General features: G+C 60.6%; 1 protein-coding gene across 1 annotated transcript; it reads right to left on the bottom strand.

The window, feature by feature from the left end:
* Positions 1-4,212: 4,212 nt before the first annotated feature.
* LOC141993351 (phospholipid scramblase 3-like) lies at positions 4,213-10,719 on the bottom strand. The gene is made up of 7 exons (XM_074962887.1): positions 10,111-10,719; positions 9,175-9,249; positions 8,497-8,689; positions 8,072-8,183; positions 6,546-6,645; positions 5,834-5,892; positions 4,213-5,016 (listed from the first exon to the last, which is right to left on the bottom strand). Exons 1-7 carry the CDS (start codon positions 10,592-10,594, stop codon positions 4,990-4,992), a joined length of 1,050 nt encoding a protein of 349 aa, XP_074818988.1. The 5' UTR covers positions 10,595-10,719; the 3' UTR covers positions 4,213-4,989.
* Positions 10,720-13,843: the final 3,124 nt, after the last annotated feature.

Here is a 13,843-nt window from a genome sequence, read left to right as displayed (position 1 = left end):
TGGCCCTGCACAGGGTGGCTGGATCAGGGTGGAAGACATGAAAATCCCCAGCTGCTGGCTTTCCGTAGGCGGGACAGTGGGACGGATAGCCCTTCTCTCTGTAGCTGTGCTTTTCAGGGCACCTAGTCCCCTCTCATCTCTTGCTGCTTGTTTACCCACCACCAGTTGCTAGGGCATCTCTTAAACAATGGATCCAGTCCAGATGCAGCTTGTTTTGCCTGATACTACCGGGTAGCATACCATAGCTGCAGCACTTAAAATGCTCCTTTTGAAATAATACTCTGTCCTGGTGCCTTCAAGGTTTGTAAGGGGGGATTTATTCTCAGTCATAATAAGATACTCTTTCAAGCCACATTGTGTTAAGCTTTCTGCAGATGACAGCACTTAAGGTTTTAGTCTCGTTTCCACTCCCCGCGATGTGCAGAGCCCAGTGTTGCTATTTTATGTGTTTTCAGACTTTTCCCCTCGGACGCATGCCGTGGAAGGCTGTACCCAGGAGTGGGCTTGCTATTACCTCTGCCAGGGCAGCAGTCGTGCCGTTTTAAAGTGAGCCACCCTGTGGAACTGCCATTCTGTTGGATGTCTGCTTCTCTCCTTCCACGGCCCCTCTGCCTCCTGTTTCCGTTCAAAACATCAGTCCCTCTGGCTCTGATTGTTCGATGAAGATTACTTTGCCCTGTGGTTTGGTCTATGGAGCTCAGAACGAACGCAGTCCCTGGGGCTAAAGGGACAGTGCGGGGGGCAGGGGTCACAGCTGTCTGAGTCATGGTGGCTGGTACAAAGGGACAGGGTGAGAAGCGGGTTTCGACAGGGCTGTTCTTTTGTAGCCTGTTTTGCTGCACTAATAAAATCCTGCGAGAACAAGAGTGTGGACTGTTTTAATGGAGAGCGAGGGAAGGGCTTGTCTCTACTTCCAGCTTTCAAAGCCGCTCCCAGCAAAAGACAGTCGAAGCCTCCTCCACCTCGGATGGTCTGTTTAGCCCCACTTCTCACTGAGAGCAGGGGACCATGTGGCCGTGTAGGGAGCTGCCTGGCCCCTTGTGTCTCCGCTGTTTTACCAGCCATCAGTGAGCACTGAAAATAGCATCCTCACGGGGAGGAGAAGCACCTTAGGCCTCTTGCAAGTGAGCCTGTGCTCCCTGTGACGAAGTGGGACTGTTCTTCATGTTTCCTCTGAATACTGTAGGGGTGCCTCAGTTTCCCCTGTGCATTTCTTAAGTCTCTAGGTGGCGGGATAAGGGGGTGTAATTGTTGTGGAGCAAAGGGCCAAGGTACATAAATGGCTGACACTCTGTCTCCTGGCAACTGATGGCCTGGGCCCTTCCCCCCTGCAAGGTGAGAGCTAAAGGGTTGGGGAAACAAAGGAATCAGGTGACCTCCTGGCCCGGGAAAGGGACAAAGCCCAGAGGAGGAGGGGCTGGAGGATGAGTCAGTTTGGTTTTGGCTGGGGACATGGAGTGAAGTGCAGACGTGGTTGTCTGGCTCCCTGCCCCCCAAAATGGACCCAGCTGAGGGGTCTTGTTCTCTGCACCTACAAGCTCTGTGTTAGACCATGTTCCTGTTGTCTAATAAACCTCTGTTTTACTGGCTGGCTGAGAGTCACGTCTGACTGCGGAGTTGGGGTGCAGGACCCTCTGGCTTCCCCAGGACCCCGCCTGGGCGGACTGGCTGTGGGAAGCGCACAGAGGGGCAGAGGAGGCTGAATGCTCCGAGGTCAGACCCAGGAAGGTGGAAGCCGTGTGAGCTTCTTGCCCTGCAGACAGGCTGCTCCCAGAGAGGAGACTTCCCCAGAGTCCTGCCTGGCTGTGTAGGGAGCAGTTCCAGAGCAGCGCCCGGGGACTCCGGGACACCCCCCGCCCGCCCGCAAGTGCTTCATTCAGACATTTGTCAATTCCACCTGGTTCTGCCATCAGCCCTGCTGGGGCAGGCCAGGCCCAGGCAGGACTTGCTCCCTGCAGTCTCAGAACAGACCCAGCTCCATTTGGCTGGGAATGCATTGTGCCAATGCACCGTTCTCGGCCCTGGCTCCCCAATGAACACACGGGCCAGCCCAAGGTCCCTAGCTCTGGATGCGAGCCCTCCGTTGGCATAGCCCTGGCTCCATGAAAGACCACCTGTTCCTTCTGCCCCCGTGACGTCCCACAGCACCTATCGACCCATCAAGTCAATTCTCCCATAGACTCAAGAGGGAGAGTTATTTCTCAACACTTGGGAGCCATTCGTATTGATCCCATGAGGGCGACAGGGCATCTCTACAACAAGGACCAACCAGCAAGTGGCCAGAAGTGCTGGCAGAGTGTTACGTTGGGTTGGGTTTTCAGAACGATGTTCCACCTCCCGGAGAGTAGCCAGCATGACGGCCCACAGACGAACCAGGCTTTCCAGCCAGCTAACGCAGGGAGCCTTGCCATGACGAAACCTGTTCCATGCTGCGTTTGATCAATCCCTGATCGCTGACCAGAGCCTGGGGGAGAGAATGCTGCTCAAGCGTTGCAGGAGAAATGCTGGGTCTCCTACCAGTAGAGAGGGGGCATCAATCCGAACTGCCCCAAGGGGGTTGTCTGTTCCTGCCGGGATGGGAATAGGCCAAAAATAAGCCATCAAAAAAAAAAAAAAGTCACCCATACAAAGGAAGGGTCTCTGGATTTCAGGTAACGATACTGAACGCTGGCCACTAGGCCTCGCCCCCCCGCTCATGTGCAATAGCTGAATAAGGGGGATCTCCATGGTACAGACTTGGGGTGCAGTGATTCTCCAAAGCTCATGGGAGTGGGAGAATGAGAGCCCACCCAGAACTTGTTTCCCAGGTCCACCAGGGCACCTGATGATTTACAGAGACTGGTTCTCCTAGAAAAACCCAGGTTCCTTCATTTATTAAAAGGGAACTTAATTTGCCTCTACTGAAAGGCCGGCCCTGGCCACCAGAAACCCAGACAAGCTCTGTCACAGAGCTACATGAGCTGCCTTTCTTATAAGCCTGGTAACTTACCCATAATTCCCTTTCTTAAAGGGGAAATTCGTCATTTCCTCTCAGCTGACCGGGGGAAAAAGCCTGCCTTTGCTGCATCTGTGACATATGGGGCAGGGGACGGAGCAGGCAGGTGGCTTCCACACAGCAAGCGGTAAGGGCCTCGGGCCACAACATCACCGGGGTTAGGGGAATCGTGGTAAAGCGGCCAGGGTGGGCTCCTTTGAAAGCACGTAGCCTTTAAACCTGCTGCTGGGTTTGCACTCTGCTTTGGGAGCTAACGGGCTTGACCTAGAGAAGGTTGCTTCAGGCCAGCCCTGCATTTTCCTGTGGAGTCGGTTGCCCCTCTCAGAGGGAATTAGGAGCCAGGACTCCTGGCTTAGCACTGACTAGCTCTGGGACCGTGAGCAAGTGTTTACTCCTCTGTAAAATAGGGCTGATGCTGGTTCCGGCTTGGTTAGGTGTCTGAGGTCCCTCTGAGCAACACGTGTCCTGGTTTTAAAAGCCCTGGGCTAATTTCTCCCCTGCACGTGTGGGGTTCGGTGTGAGCTGCACCCCCCTCCCCCTGCAGACTTTTGCACCCAAGGGCTGCAGCAGGGTCCGTGTTAGAAGCTACGCACCTGGTAAGGAAAGGAAACGATGTGTGGGGCGGGGCTGGCTGGGCAAGGTGTGGTTAGTTGGGAAATCTGCCTCGAGGGGTAACCCCTTAGAGGTCTGTGGCACTCGACAACACCCCCCCGCCCTGTTGCTTGCCCCATGCCTCTGAGAACCTGCCATCAGCTAGTGGGTAGACAGGCAGCCAAGCAGGGCTCAGCAGTGGTCAGTGAGCTGGTTCATGTATTCGTTTGCACTCGAGAGCTAGGTCATTAACGGACCTGCACCATCAAAGTGCGTGCAGGACTCCTCTGTGTTACCGCGCGGTCCTAGCCCCGTTCCTGCGGCCTCGTTACTCCAGTCGCTCGCTCATGCCGCTGCTCCCATTTGTTGCATCTGGTCCTGCGTTCAGTCGTCTGCCCTTCAAGGTGGGGACCGAGGTTTCGTATGTGTCTGTACAGTGCCCCGCTGACCCCTGGAACCTCTGTGTTTCTGAAAACAATTCCCAAAGAGCCCCTGGGGTGGTTTTGCACCAAACCCTCCTGCTTCCAGACGCACCTGCCCAGCTGCCAGCAGCCCAAAGGGAAACTCCCATTCCTCGATTTAACGGGGAAACCCCACATACACCAGGTCCACCAAGAGCTGATCTGATGGTTTAATTGACTTCCTGTGTCAGTTACTCAGAGCAATCTGGGAGGGCCGTGGACAGACTGGGTTATGGTGCCCAGTAGGTTGAGGACCTGAGCCTGGCATATGCTTTCGCCGTGTCTGAATGCTTTGCCTTGTTCTGCTCCCCTGGCTTGTGGTGGGTTTGAACCGTTCATTGGCTCCTTCCTCTTCCTGCCCTTGTGATGCTGGGGCTGTCGAGGATTCCCAGCGCCAGGTACCACAGAGTTCAGGGTGTGAAAAGCATGTGTGTGCCTTCTCAATGTGGGTTCAGCAAGGGGCCCAGCCAGTGCTGGATTTTACAGTGACCTGGGAGCGGAAGGGTGGCCTAGTGGTTGGGGCTCTAGCTTAGCACTTGGGAGACCTGGCGTCAATTCCCTGCTCTGCCACCGACTTCCTGTGTGACCTTGGGCATCTCCCTTAGCTTCCCCTGTGTACAATGGGGATACCTGCCCTGCCTCTCAGGGATGTTGCATTGAGGATTGGGAGGGGCTCAGACACACTGGTGGTGGGGCCACGTGCACACCTAAGACAGACAGAAAGTACATCAGACTCCAGGTTCTCCAGTTGCCTCGTGAAAGCAGCACACGCAAAGCCAGGCGTTGAGTGCCATCCCACCCGCCCAGGCGATCCGGCGTTCACGAGGCAGTGGCGGCCTGTGCCTCGCTGTTGGGATTTCCGTGACTCCGGGGGGGAGCTGCTGGACGAGTCCCAGGGTCTCTGGCATGGCAGGGCTCCCAGCAGGTCTCTTCTAGACCTCCTCAGCTCATCTCGAAGAACATGAAGTTCTGGGAGACATGAGAAGAGGTTACAAACAGGCGGGCGCGTCCCTGTGCTCCACACAAAGGTGGAGGGGGCGTCCTATGCCCCTGACTTTACCACTCCTCTGAGCGGGAGATGGGCGTCCCCTTGGGTTACAGCTAACGACAAAACACACAGGTGCTGCTGCCTGGAGCGCCGTGGGTGTGCAGCACCCTGCACAGGCTGGGCCGGAGACGGTACGCTCCGTGGAGCAGGGGCCAGTCGAAGCGAGGTGGCTCAGGACATCCCAAGACATGACAGCTGATGGGGGAGGGGAATTTGGCGAGGAAAAGGCAAAGCGAATCCTGCCCAGCGCCTGTGCCCAGTCGTCCCCAGCTCAGTGCCTGCACAGGGGTGTTGTGCTGCCGGGAGGATGGTGCGGAGGAGGGCTGGTGGGGGGGAGGTGTAGCTGTGTTTGTCTTGGGTCTAGTGTAACCAGGCGCCGGAGGGGAACCGAGGCAGCGAGCTGGCGGGTGCGGGGCAGTGCGTTTAGGTAAAACAACGCCATGTCAGGCAGCAGCCAAGAGAACTCGCTAAGGCCCCCTCAACAGAGCTGTTTGCTCAGGGGCAAGCTGAACCTGGGCGCCCTGCTGCCAGGGGTGGCTGGTGAGGCCCCTTCGCTCCTGTCCCCTCCGGTTGTTCGCCGGGTTAGGGCTGGTAGGTTCAGTGTCCCTGCCCCAGGGCTCTGGCCCACACGAGCCACTGGCAGGGTGGCCAGCCCATGAGTGCGAGCAGGGGGCAGAGGGCACGCAGTGGAGGGCTGGCGCGTGAGCGGGCGGGGAGGGTTCGGCTGCTGGCACTTACCAGGAGGAAGGCTGCTGCCAGCAGGAGAGCGGTGTCCTCGGCCCCCAGCTTTGCTGAAACTGACAGAGAGACGGTGGAAAGGCGCATTGCCCACAGCTCAGCTATGGGTACAGGGGGCGATGCCAGCACCCTCCCGGCCCCAGAACAGCCCCACTGCTTGGTTTGGGGGCCTCTCTCCCGCATGGGACATTCTGCGGCCTCAGGGGGCGAGCATCCCATCTGCATCCTCTCCTGCCAGGTGCTGATAGCTCCCCTCCCTGGCAAGAGCATCCGAGAGGGGAGCCTCTGCTCTCTGGGTGGCCGAGACACAGCAGGGCTCTTCGCCACCACCCCGGGGCTCTCCCTGCAGCTCACTCTGTGGGTGAGGCCAGTTCCCTCGTCCTTGCTGGAGCTCAGGTGCTTTGGGGGCAGATGCTAGAGAAGGAGCTGCCTCTATTAGGGACGGGAGGAAATTAAACCTTTGCCCATCTCCATGGTGACTGAGCCCGAGCAAGGCCTGTTTGGAGGGTGAAATGCACCAGGAACCTTCTCTAGCGACAACAGCGGAGTTTGTCCTGCTAGGGGGCGCTGTGGAGAGCGTGGCCAGCTCTGAACCCCACCGGCGTGTGGTCACCTCGGCGTGCCCCCAGAGCCCGCCAGCCTGCCCATCCCAGAGGCGGCACTGCTGGGGGGCTCTCCCTGGCAGCCTGGCCGCTCTGCGCTCCCCACTTACTGTCCACCCCGAAGAACTCATGGTCCATGTTCCGGTCCTCGTTGAAACCCGGCCACCTCTTCCAGATCACTGCCAGGGGGCTGCCAGCGCGGGAGGTGACCTGGGCGGGTGGACAAAGATGAGCAGCTCAGTGCCAAGGCCGTGCTAGCAATGGGCTGGGGCTGCGGACATCCCGAAGGGGGGTTCTAGCAAGGCCCCAGCTTAGCATCGTCGCTAGACTACATAAGAACATAAGTGCTGCCCCACTGGGTCAGACCATGGCCCATCTTGCCCAGTGTCCTGTCTGCATCCATGGCCAGTACCAGAGCTTCGTGGGGGGTGGGGGGTGTTCTGAACAGGGCAATTATGGAGTGATCCACTCCTGTCTTCCACTCCTGGCTTCTGGCAGTCAGAGGTTTAGGGTCACCTTGAGCATGGGGTTGTGTCCTAACCATCTTGGCTACTAGCCATCGACGGACCTATCCTCCATGAACTCCTCCTAGTTATGCTTTTGACCTTCACAACATCCCCTGGCACGGAGTTCCACAGGTTAATTGTGCATTGTGTGAAATACTTCCTTTAGTTTGTTTGAAACCTGCTGCCTGTTAGTTCCCTAATTCTTGTGTTATGGTGTGAGGATGTGACACAGCAGGGAGGGAGGAATGTTGACCTGGGAATGTGCCCTGGGGATGGGAGACCTGAGAGCCTGTCACCTGAGCCAGGAGGGGGAGGGGGAGGTAACACCTCTGCCCAGGAATGTGAACAGAGGCTGCAGAAGGGAACCTGCTGGGGGGGTTTAGTTTTCAGTTTGGGGCTGGGTGGAGGAACGCAGGGAACCCCAGGGCTGGGGTCTAAGCGCCCTGCTCCCCCAGAAGGACTTGACTGAGGGTTCCTGGTTGTACCCACAAGCTCTGTTTTGGACTGTGTTCCTGTTGTCCAATAAACCTTCTGTTTTATTGGCTGGCTGAGAGTCTCAGTGAATCCCAGGAAGAGGGGTGCAGGGCCTGGACTCCCCCACACTCCGTGACATATGGGTAGGAATAAATAACTCTTCCTTATTCCTTTTCCCACGCCAGGCATGATTTTATAGACCTCTGTCATACCTCCCATTCATCGTCTCCTGTCTAAGCTGAATGGGCCCTATCTTTTTAATCTCTCTTCGCATGGAGGCCGTTTCATACCCTTGACCATCTCTGTTGCCCTTCTGTGAACCTTTCCCAGTCCCGCTGCATCCTTGCTGAGATGGGGTGACCAGAGCTGGACACAGTATTCACAGTGTGCGTGCTGGTGGACTTTACACCAATTACTTCTGTTGCGTTCCTTCCTGCCCACGTTCACCCACACTGTATAGCCCGCATGGCAAAGGAGTACAGCTGCCAGCTTCAGGGTGGATGATATATAAGAAGCCCGTGTTGCTGTCTAGAGAGTGTAGATAATCCAACGGAAACCAGTGAAAGCCCCCCATCATCCACCACAAAACGTCTAAGGTCTGTGTTTGGCGGGAGCCCCAGGGAAACGCACTGCCCTATTCCACCCACCCCCCTTACCTGGAACTCCTGGTTGGAGGAGCAGCGGCTGGCCGCGCAGGAGCCTCGGATCCTCATGGTGGCTACACCGTGGGGGTCACGCAGGTCCCAGAGATGGGCAAGGATGCCCCACCTAGACACAGAGCATGCCGTGTGGTACAGCCAGGCCGTGGGCAGGGCAGCGGGCCCCACGCCAGCCAGAGGGGCGGCGGGAGCCCCTGGGCTGCACTGCTGGGCATGGCGCAGGGTCTGATCACTGGTCCATCCGCCCCGTGCAGCTTGCCGCCCACCAGTGGCCAAACCCTGGTGCCTCAGAGGGGGGCGCTGCCCCCCGGTTCACCCATGCTGCCTCCACCAGCCCCTCGTCCGCGTGGGGCCCGGCTCCTCTCCATGCTGAGGAGCAATCCCTCCCTGAGCCCTGGTGCCCGAGCCCACGGTGCCCTCACCGCTGCCGCACGCTGCCCACGAGCTGGTCACCGGCGGTGAACACCCGCATCTCCGTCTGGCAGCAGCCCAGGCAGCTGGCGCCCCCCCCGAAGGGCCGCCGGAGCCACAGGACTTCTTGGCCTTGCGGGTCCTGGAGGTGGACGCAGCAGGAGCGGGCAGGGCCACACAGATGCAGGCACAAGCGGCTGGTTTCTGAGGTGGGCACAGAGAACGGTGCAGACCCGGCGGCCGTCACGCATGGGGGAGACTGCGCCCCGATGCTGGGGCGAGGGGGCTGCGCTAGGGGCCTGCGCCCCGATGCTGGGACGAGGCGGCTGTGCTAGGGGCCTGCGCACCAAAGCTGGGGCGAGGGGGCTGCGCTAGGGGCCTGCAGGGGGAGGGGGTCTGCGCTAGGGGCCCTGCTCCCCTGCACTGGGGAGGGCTGTGCTGCGCCCCGCCCTGAGCCAAGGCAGCGCCGCGGGGGATGGGAATGGAGGGGCCGTGGCAGGATCTGGGGCTGCTGCGGGAGGGGGCTGCCGGGGGGGACGGGGTGTGGGGGTGGGAGGCACATCCTGCTGGGGGATGGGCTCAGCCCTTTCCATGGCTTCCTATCCAGACCCTTTCCCCCCATTTGGGAGGGTTTAGTGCCCCTCCCCCCATGGCTGGTGACAATGAGGGGGGTGGGGGCGACCAGTTACCTTCGCTAGCTACCAGCAGCCCCTTTGCCTGCGCGGTGCCCACCACGTACGTTCTCCCTGGGTCCCCGGCGAACCCTGCAACAGTCGCAGCGACAGTGTCTGAGCTGTGCCCTCTCCCCCCCCCGCCCCCCCGCCCCGCACCTCCCCGCCCTGCTAGTGCCAGGCCTGGGTGGGCAGGAAATGTCACTGCCCGGCGTGGTGCCTTTAGATTCCTCAAGCAGGGCCGGCGTGGAGCGCCCGTCTGGGACCGGGCCGGGGGTGTTCATGGCCCCATGGCTTGGGGCTGGTGGGCCCATCGCATGTTGGCCAGCTTGGGTTAAACAGTATAGGTATCAGAGATCCCACAAAGCACCCAGCCCGGGGGCAGGTCTGACATTCAGCCTGCGGGGAGCAGGTGACGGGACTATGACGGGACACAGCTCCCTGGCGCGTCCTCCACCAAACCAACGCCCCCCTGTCGTCCGCCCCTCGCCCGCTCTGCTCCCCTCCTTCTGCTCCTCTGCGCTGCAGGTTCGGGCGGGGTTGTCACTGCACTGGGCCAGGCTGATTTGGGGCCATCTGAACCCCAGAGACAAGTGGGTCGGAGCCGAGATTGGGGGGCGCTCCTCCCCTCGGAGACAGCCCCCGCGCACGTGGGAGCTGGTTGCTATTGGCTCCCAGGCCTGGCTGGTGCTGGCTTTTGTGATCTGGGTGACCTGGGTCAGCCTGAACCCCCCAGACACTGCCAGGGGGCACCAGCTTTTGCTCCCTACTGATGGGCGGAGCTGAAGAGAGGAGCTGGGCTGAAAGGCTCTGACCCCCACTGCCAATCCCTGGGTCCTGGGCGCTGGGATCACGGCAGGGGTCTCGTAAGGAGGAGGTGGGGGCTGTGTGCTGCGAGGGCCACAGGCCGGCGGGGAGCCGAGGCCAGCGGATTGGGCCTCGCACAGGCCTTACCGCGTGGATCAGCTCGGGCGGTGATGCGCAGCTGGGAGACGCCGGCCAGCACCTGCAGCCCGAGCGGGGGAAATTCGTCGTCCTCCTGAACCCGCTGCAAGCTCTGCTCCAGGCTCCGTCGGCGGGTTCTCCTGCCCCGCCAGCCCAGCCGCGGCAGAGGTGACTCACTGGCTTCCTCCCCGGCAGTCCCACCGTGCTCGCTTCCCCGCCGTCTCCGGCCCTTGAGCTGGTGGCCAGGGTCCTCGGCACTCGAAGGGGCATCGGCTCCAACCCGCCGATCTGGCTCCAGGCTCCCCTGGCTGCTCCCAAAGGCCGGCTCGTCAGCCTGGTTAGCCCAGCTTGTGCCTTCCCAGCTGGGGGATGTCCCCCGGGCCCGGAGGCCCGGAGACCCATTCTTCTTCCTCAAGGATCTCGCCAGCGCTTGGATGTGCCTCTCCCGCGTCAGGTGCCCGAAGGGAGATGGCTGGGAGCTGAGCGCGGCCATCCCAAGGGGGCCGAGAGCTGAGGGCAGGCCCCGGGCGGCAGAGGGCTGGAGCCGAGCGGAGCTCAGGGTTTGGAGGGCACCTGCTCTGCAAACTCCCCTGCCCCTGTGCAGCTGTGCCGCCAGCCCCCTCCAACAGCTCAGCCCCCGCCACAGCCCCCCCCGCCCCTCCTGCCCGCCGGCGTTGCCATCCCAACCAGCCGGATCTCCCCCATTGTGCGGGGACAATGGCACAGCTCTGGCCCCGAGGGGTCAGCGAAGGGCAGGAGGGAGCAGCAGCTTTCCCAGGAGGAGGGGCCCGTCGAGCGGAGGGGGGGAGTTAATCAGGGCAGCGGGGGAGACCTGGCAGAGTGACATTAGAGCCAGAGGCCAGTCCAGAGCCCAGTTGGTGGCATGCGAGCCAGGCCAGGTCAGGGTGCTGCCAGGCCTACGGGGGCAGGAGAAAACAGGGTCGCTTGCAAATCTGCGTCTGCACCAAAGTGACTCGAGGCCCCTGTGACGCAGCAGGGAGGGGGGTGTTGACCTGGGAATGTGGCAGGGGAGTTTCAATGGGAGACCTGAGAGCCTGTAACCTGAGCCAGGAGGGGGAGGGGGAGGTAACACCTCTGGCCAGGAATGTGAACAGAGACTGGAGGAGGGAGCCTGCTGAGGGGAGGTTTAGTTTCAGGTTTGGTGGTGGGTGGCGGAACGCAGGGAACCCCAGGGCTGGGGTCTGAGCTCCCTGCTCCCCCAGAAGGACTTGACTGAGGGGTCCTGGTTGTGCCCACAACCTCTGTTTGAGACTGTGTTCCTGTTGTCCAATAAACCTTCTGTTTTACTGGCTGGCTGAGAGTCTCAGTGAATCCCAGGAAGAGGGGTGCAGGGCCTGGACTCCCCCACACTCCGTGACAACTGGTGGCAGCGGTGTGATTTACTGCACCCCGTGAACGGCGCTTCCTGCTGTAAGTGACTGGGGAACAGTAAAACGAAGGGGGATTGACGGGGACCAGGCGTGCTGAAGATTCAGAGAGAGACAGTTTCAGGGGGTGGTTAACCCCTGGGAGTGTGTGACCAGAGAGAAGGACTTTTGCAGTAACAGGGTCCCCCGGGGGATTGCAGCGAGCGGTCCCAGGGGCGGAGGAGTCTGCAGCTCGACCCTGGCAAAGAGGTGGTGACCTCAAGAAGGACTGGCACACTAGGGGTTTTTCCTGGAAACTGTAGAAAGCTGCCCGGCCTGCGAGTGGCCAGCAGGGAGATGTACGCTAAACGCCTTAAGAGTGACCTGGTGGAGCTGTGCAGGCAGAGGGGGCTGCGCATTGGGAGGTCCACCAAGGAACAGCTGATTGCCCAGTTGGAGGAGAGGGATCGCTTGGATGACCCGATCCCTGTCCCTGAGGGAAGCCGCCCGGTGGACGCAGCGTGGGCCCTGGGGCCTGACCGGGCTGGGAGGGGTCAGACTGCTGCCGAGGACATCCCGAGACCCTTCCTACCTATGCCTGGGGGCGGGGTTGGGGGAAGACCAGTGAAGACCGAGGGCAGCCTGACCCCGGCAGCCAGCAGGGGATCCTCCCGGCGGAGCTCCCCATCCCTGGAGCGGAGGCGGCTGGAATGGGAGAGGGAGATGAAAATGAGGGAGCTGGAGGACCGTGAAAAGCAGCGTCAGCATGAGGAGAAACAACGTTGGCATGAGCAGGAGGAGAAGGAGAGAGAACGTCAGGAGAAGGAGAGGGAACGTAGGCATGAGCAGGAGGAGAAGGAGAAACAAAGACAGCATGAACTGGAGCTGGCCAGGCTGAGGAGCAGTGGGGCCCCGGCTGCGGTGAGTGCGGGGGGACCCAAGACTGCAAGGAGCTTTGATAAGTGCTTCCTGGCCCAGCTGAAGGATGGGGAGGACATAGATAGCTTCCTGACGGCCTTTGAGAATGCCTGCGAGCTGCACAGGGTTGACCCTGCAGACAGACTCCAGTTCCTCACCCCCTTACTGGACCCCAAAGCCGTGGAGGTGTACAGCCGAATGAAAGGGCCGGAGGCAGGGGACTATGAACTGTTCAAACAGGCCCTGCTCCGTGAGTTTGGGCTGACCCCCGAGATGTACCGGAAAAGGTTCCGGAGTCAGCGTAAAATGCCTGAGGTCACATATCTACAACTGGTCAACCGGATGCAGGGATATGCCCGCAAGTGGACAGCGGGGGCCCAAGCTAAAGAGGACCTGCTTGACCTGTTTGTACTGGAGCACCTGTATGAACAGTGCCCTTCCGACCTGAGGCTGTGGTTGATGGACAAAAAGCCGGAGAACCCCCAGCACGCAGGGCAGCTGGCCGACGAGTTTGTGAACAGTCGGTCAGGGGGTAGCAGGGAGGAGTCCCAAAATAACAGGCCCCCCACGATGCAGAGAGAGAGTCACCATGGGACCTCCCAGCGGGGAAATAGGGAGAACCCCCTCCCAAGGGGAATGCCTGGTGTCAGGACCATCCGACCCACTCGAGGGGACCAACGTGACCTGAGCTGCTATCACTGTGGCCAGAGAGGCCACGTACGGACCCAGTGCCCCAGGCTCAGGGACAGACTGAGCAGACCCAACCTACCCTGGGTTAACTGGGGAGGGACCCAGCTGGACGAGGGGCAGATGGCCCAGGCAAGGGGGGCTGCCAGCTTACTACCTGCTCGGGAGGGAAGAGTACCCCAGGCCAGCTCCGCCAGAGGGCTGGAGGCTCTGGACTCAGGGTTCTCGGTTTACAGGGTGGGCACGGGGCTGTCCCTCCGGAGCGAGTGCCTTGTTCCCCTGGAGGTGGATGGGAGGAAGGTCAATGGATACTGGGATACAGGCGCGGAGGTGACACTGGCCCGGCCCGAGGTGGTGGCCCCAGATCGGGTGGTGCCCAACACCTACCTGACCCTGACGGGGGTGGGTGGGACCCCATTCAAGGTGCCCGTGGCAAGGGTACACCTGAAATGGGGGGCCAAGGAGGGCCCCAAGGACGTGGGGGTGCACCACCATTTGCCCACTGAGGTTTTGATGGGGGGGGACCTAGAGGACTGGCCAAGCAACCCCCAGACGTCCTGGTTGTGACCCGTAGCCAGAGCCAGCGAGGGGCACTGCGCCCCGACCTTGGGGAGGGTACCACACCGGAGGCGCAGGACCCTACCCTGGTGGGGAGGGAGTGCCGAGGGGCATGGCTCAGAGAGGCTGTGGCCTCAGACCCGGCCAGTGAGAGGGAACCGGTCCCCATCCCTTCCCGAGCTGCTGAGTTCCAGGCCGAGTTGCAGAAAGAT

The sequence above is a fragment of the Natator depressus genome, chromosome 9 (assembly GCF_965152275.1).
Source record: "Natator depressus isolate rNatDep1 chromosome 9, rNatDep2.hap1, whole genome shotgun sequence".
NCBI lineage: Eukaryota > Metazoa > Chordata > Testudines > Cheloniidae > Natator > Natator depressus.
The sequence above is the reverse complement of the archived record's forward strand: the minus strand, read 5'-3'. Positions and strand labels throughout refer to the sequence as shown.

Excerpts from the sequence above, each read along its gene's own strand:
- LOC141993351 (XM_074962887.1), bottom strand. The coding sequence starts at position 10,594 with ATGGCCGCGCTCAGCTCCCAGCCATCTCCCTTCGGGCACCTGACGCGG. Across the intron at positions 8,690-9,174 it reads GCTGCTGGTAGCTAGCGAAG|AAACCAGCCGCTTGTGCCTG; the intron begins GTAACTGGTCGC and ends TGCCCACCTCAG. Across the intron at positions 5,893-6,545 it reads TGAGTTCTTCGGGGTGGACA|TTTCAGCAAAGCTGGGGGCC; the intron begins GTAAGTGGGGAG and ends TCTCTCTGTCAG.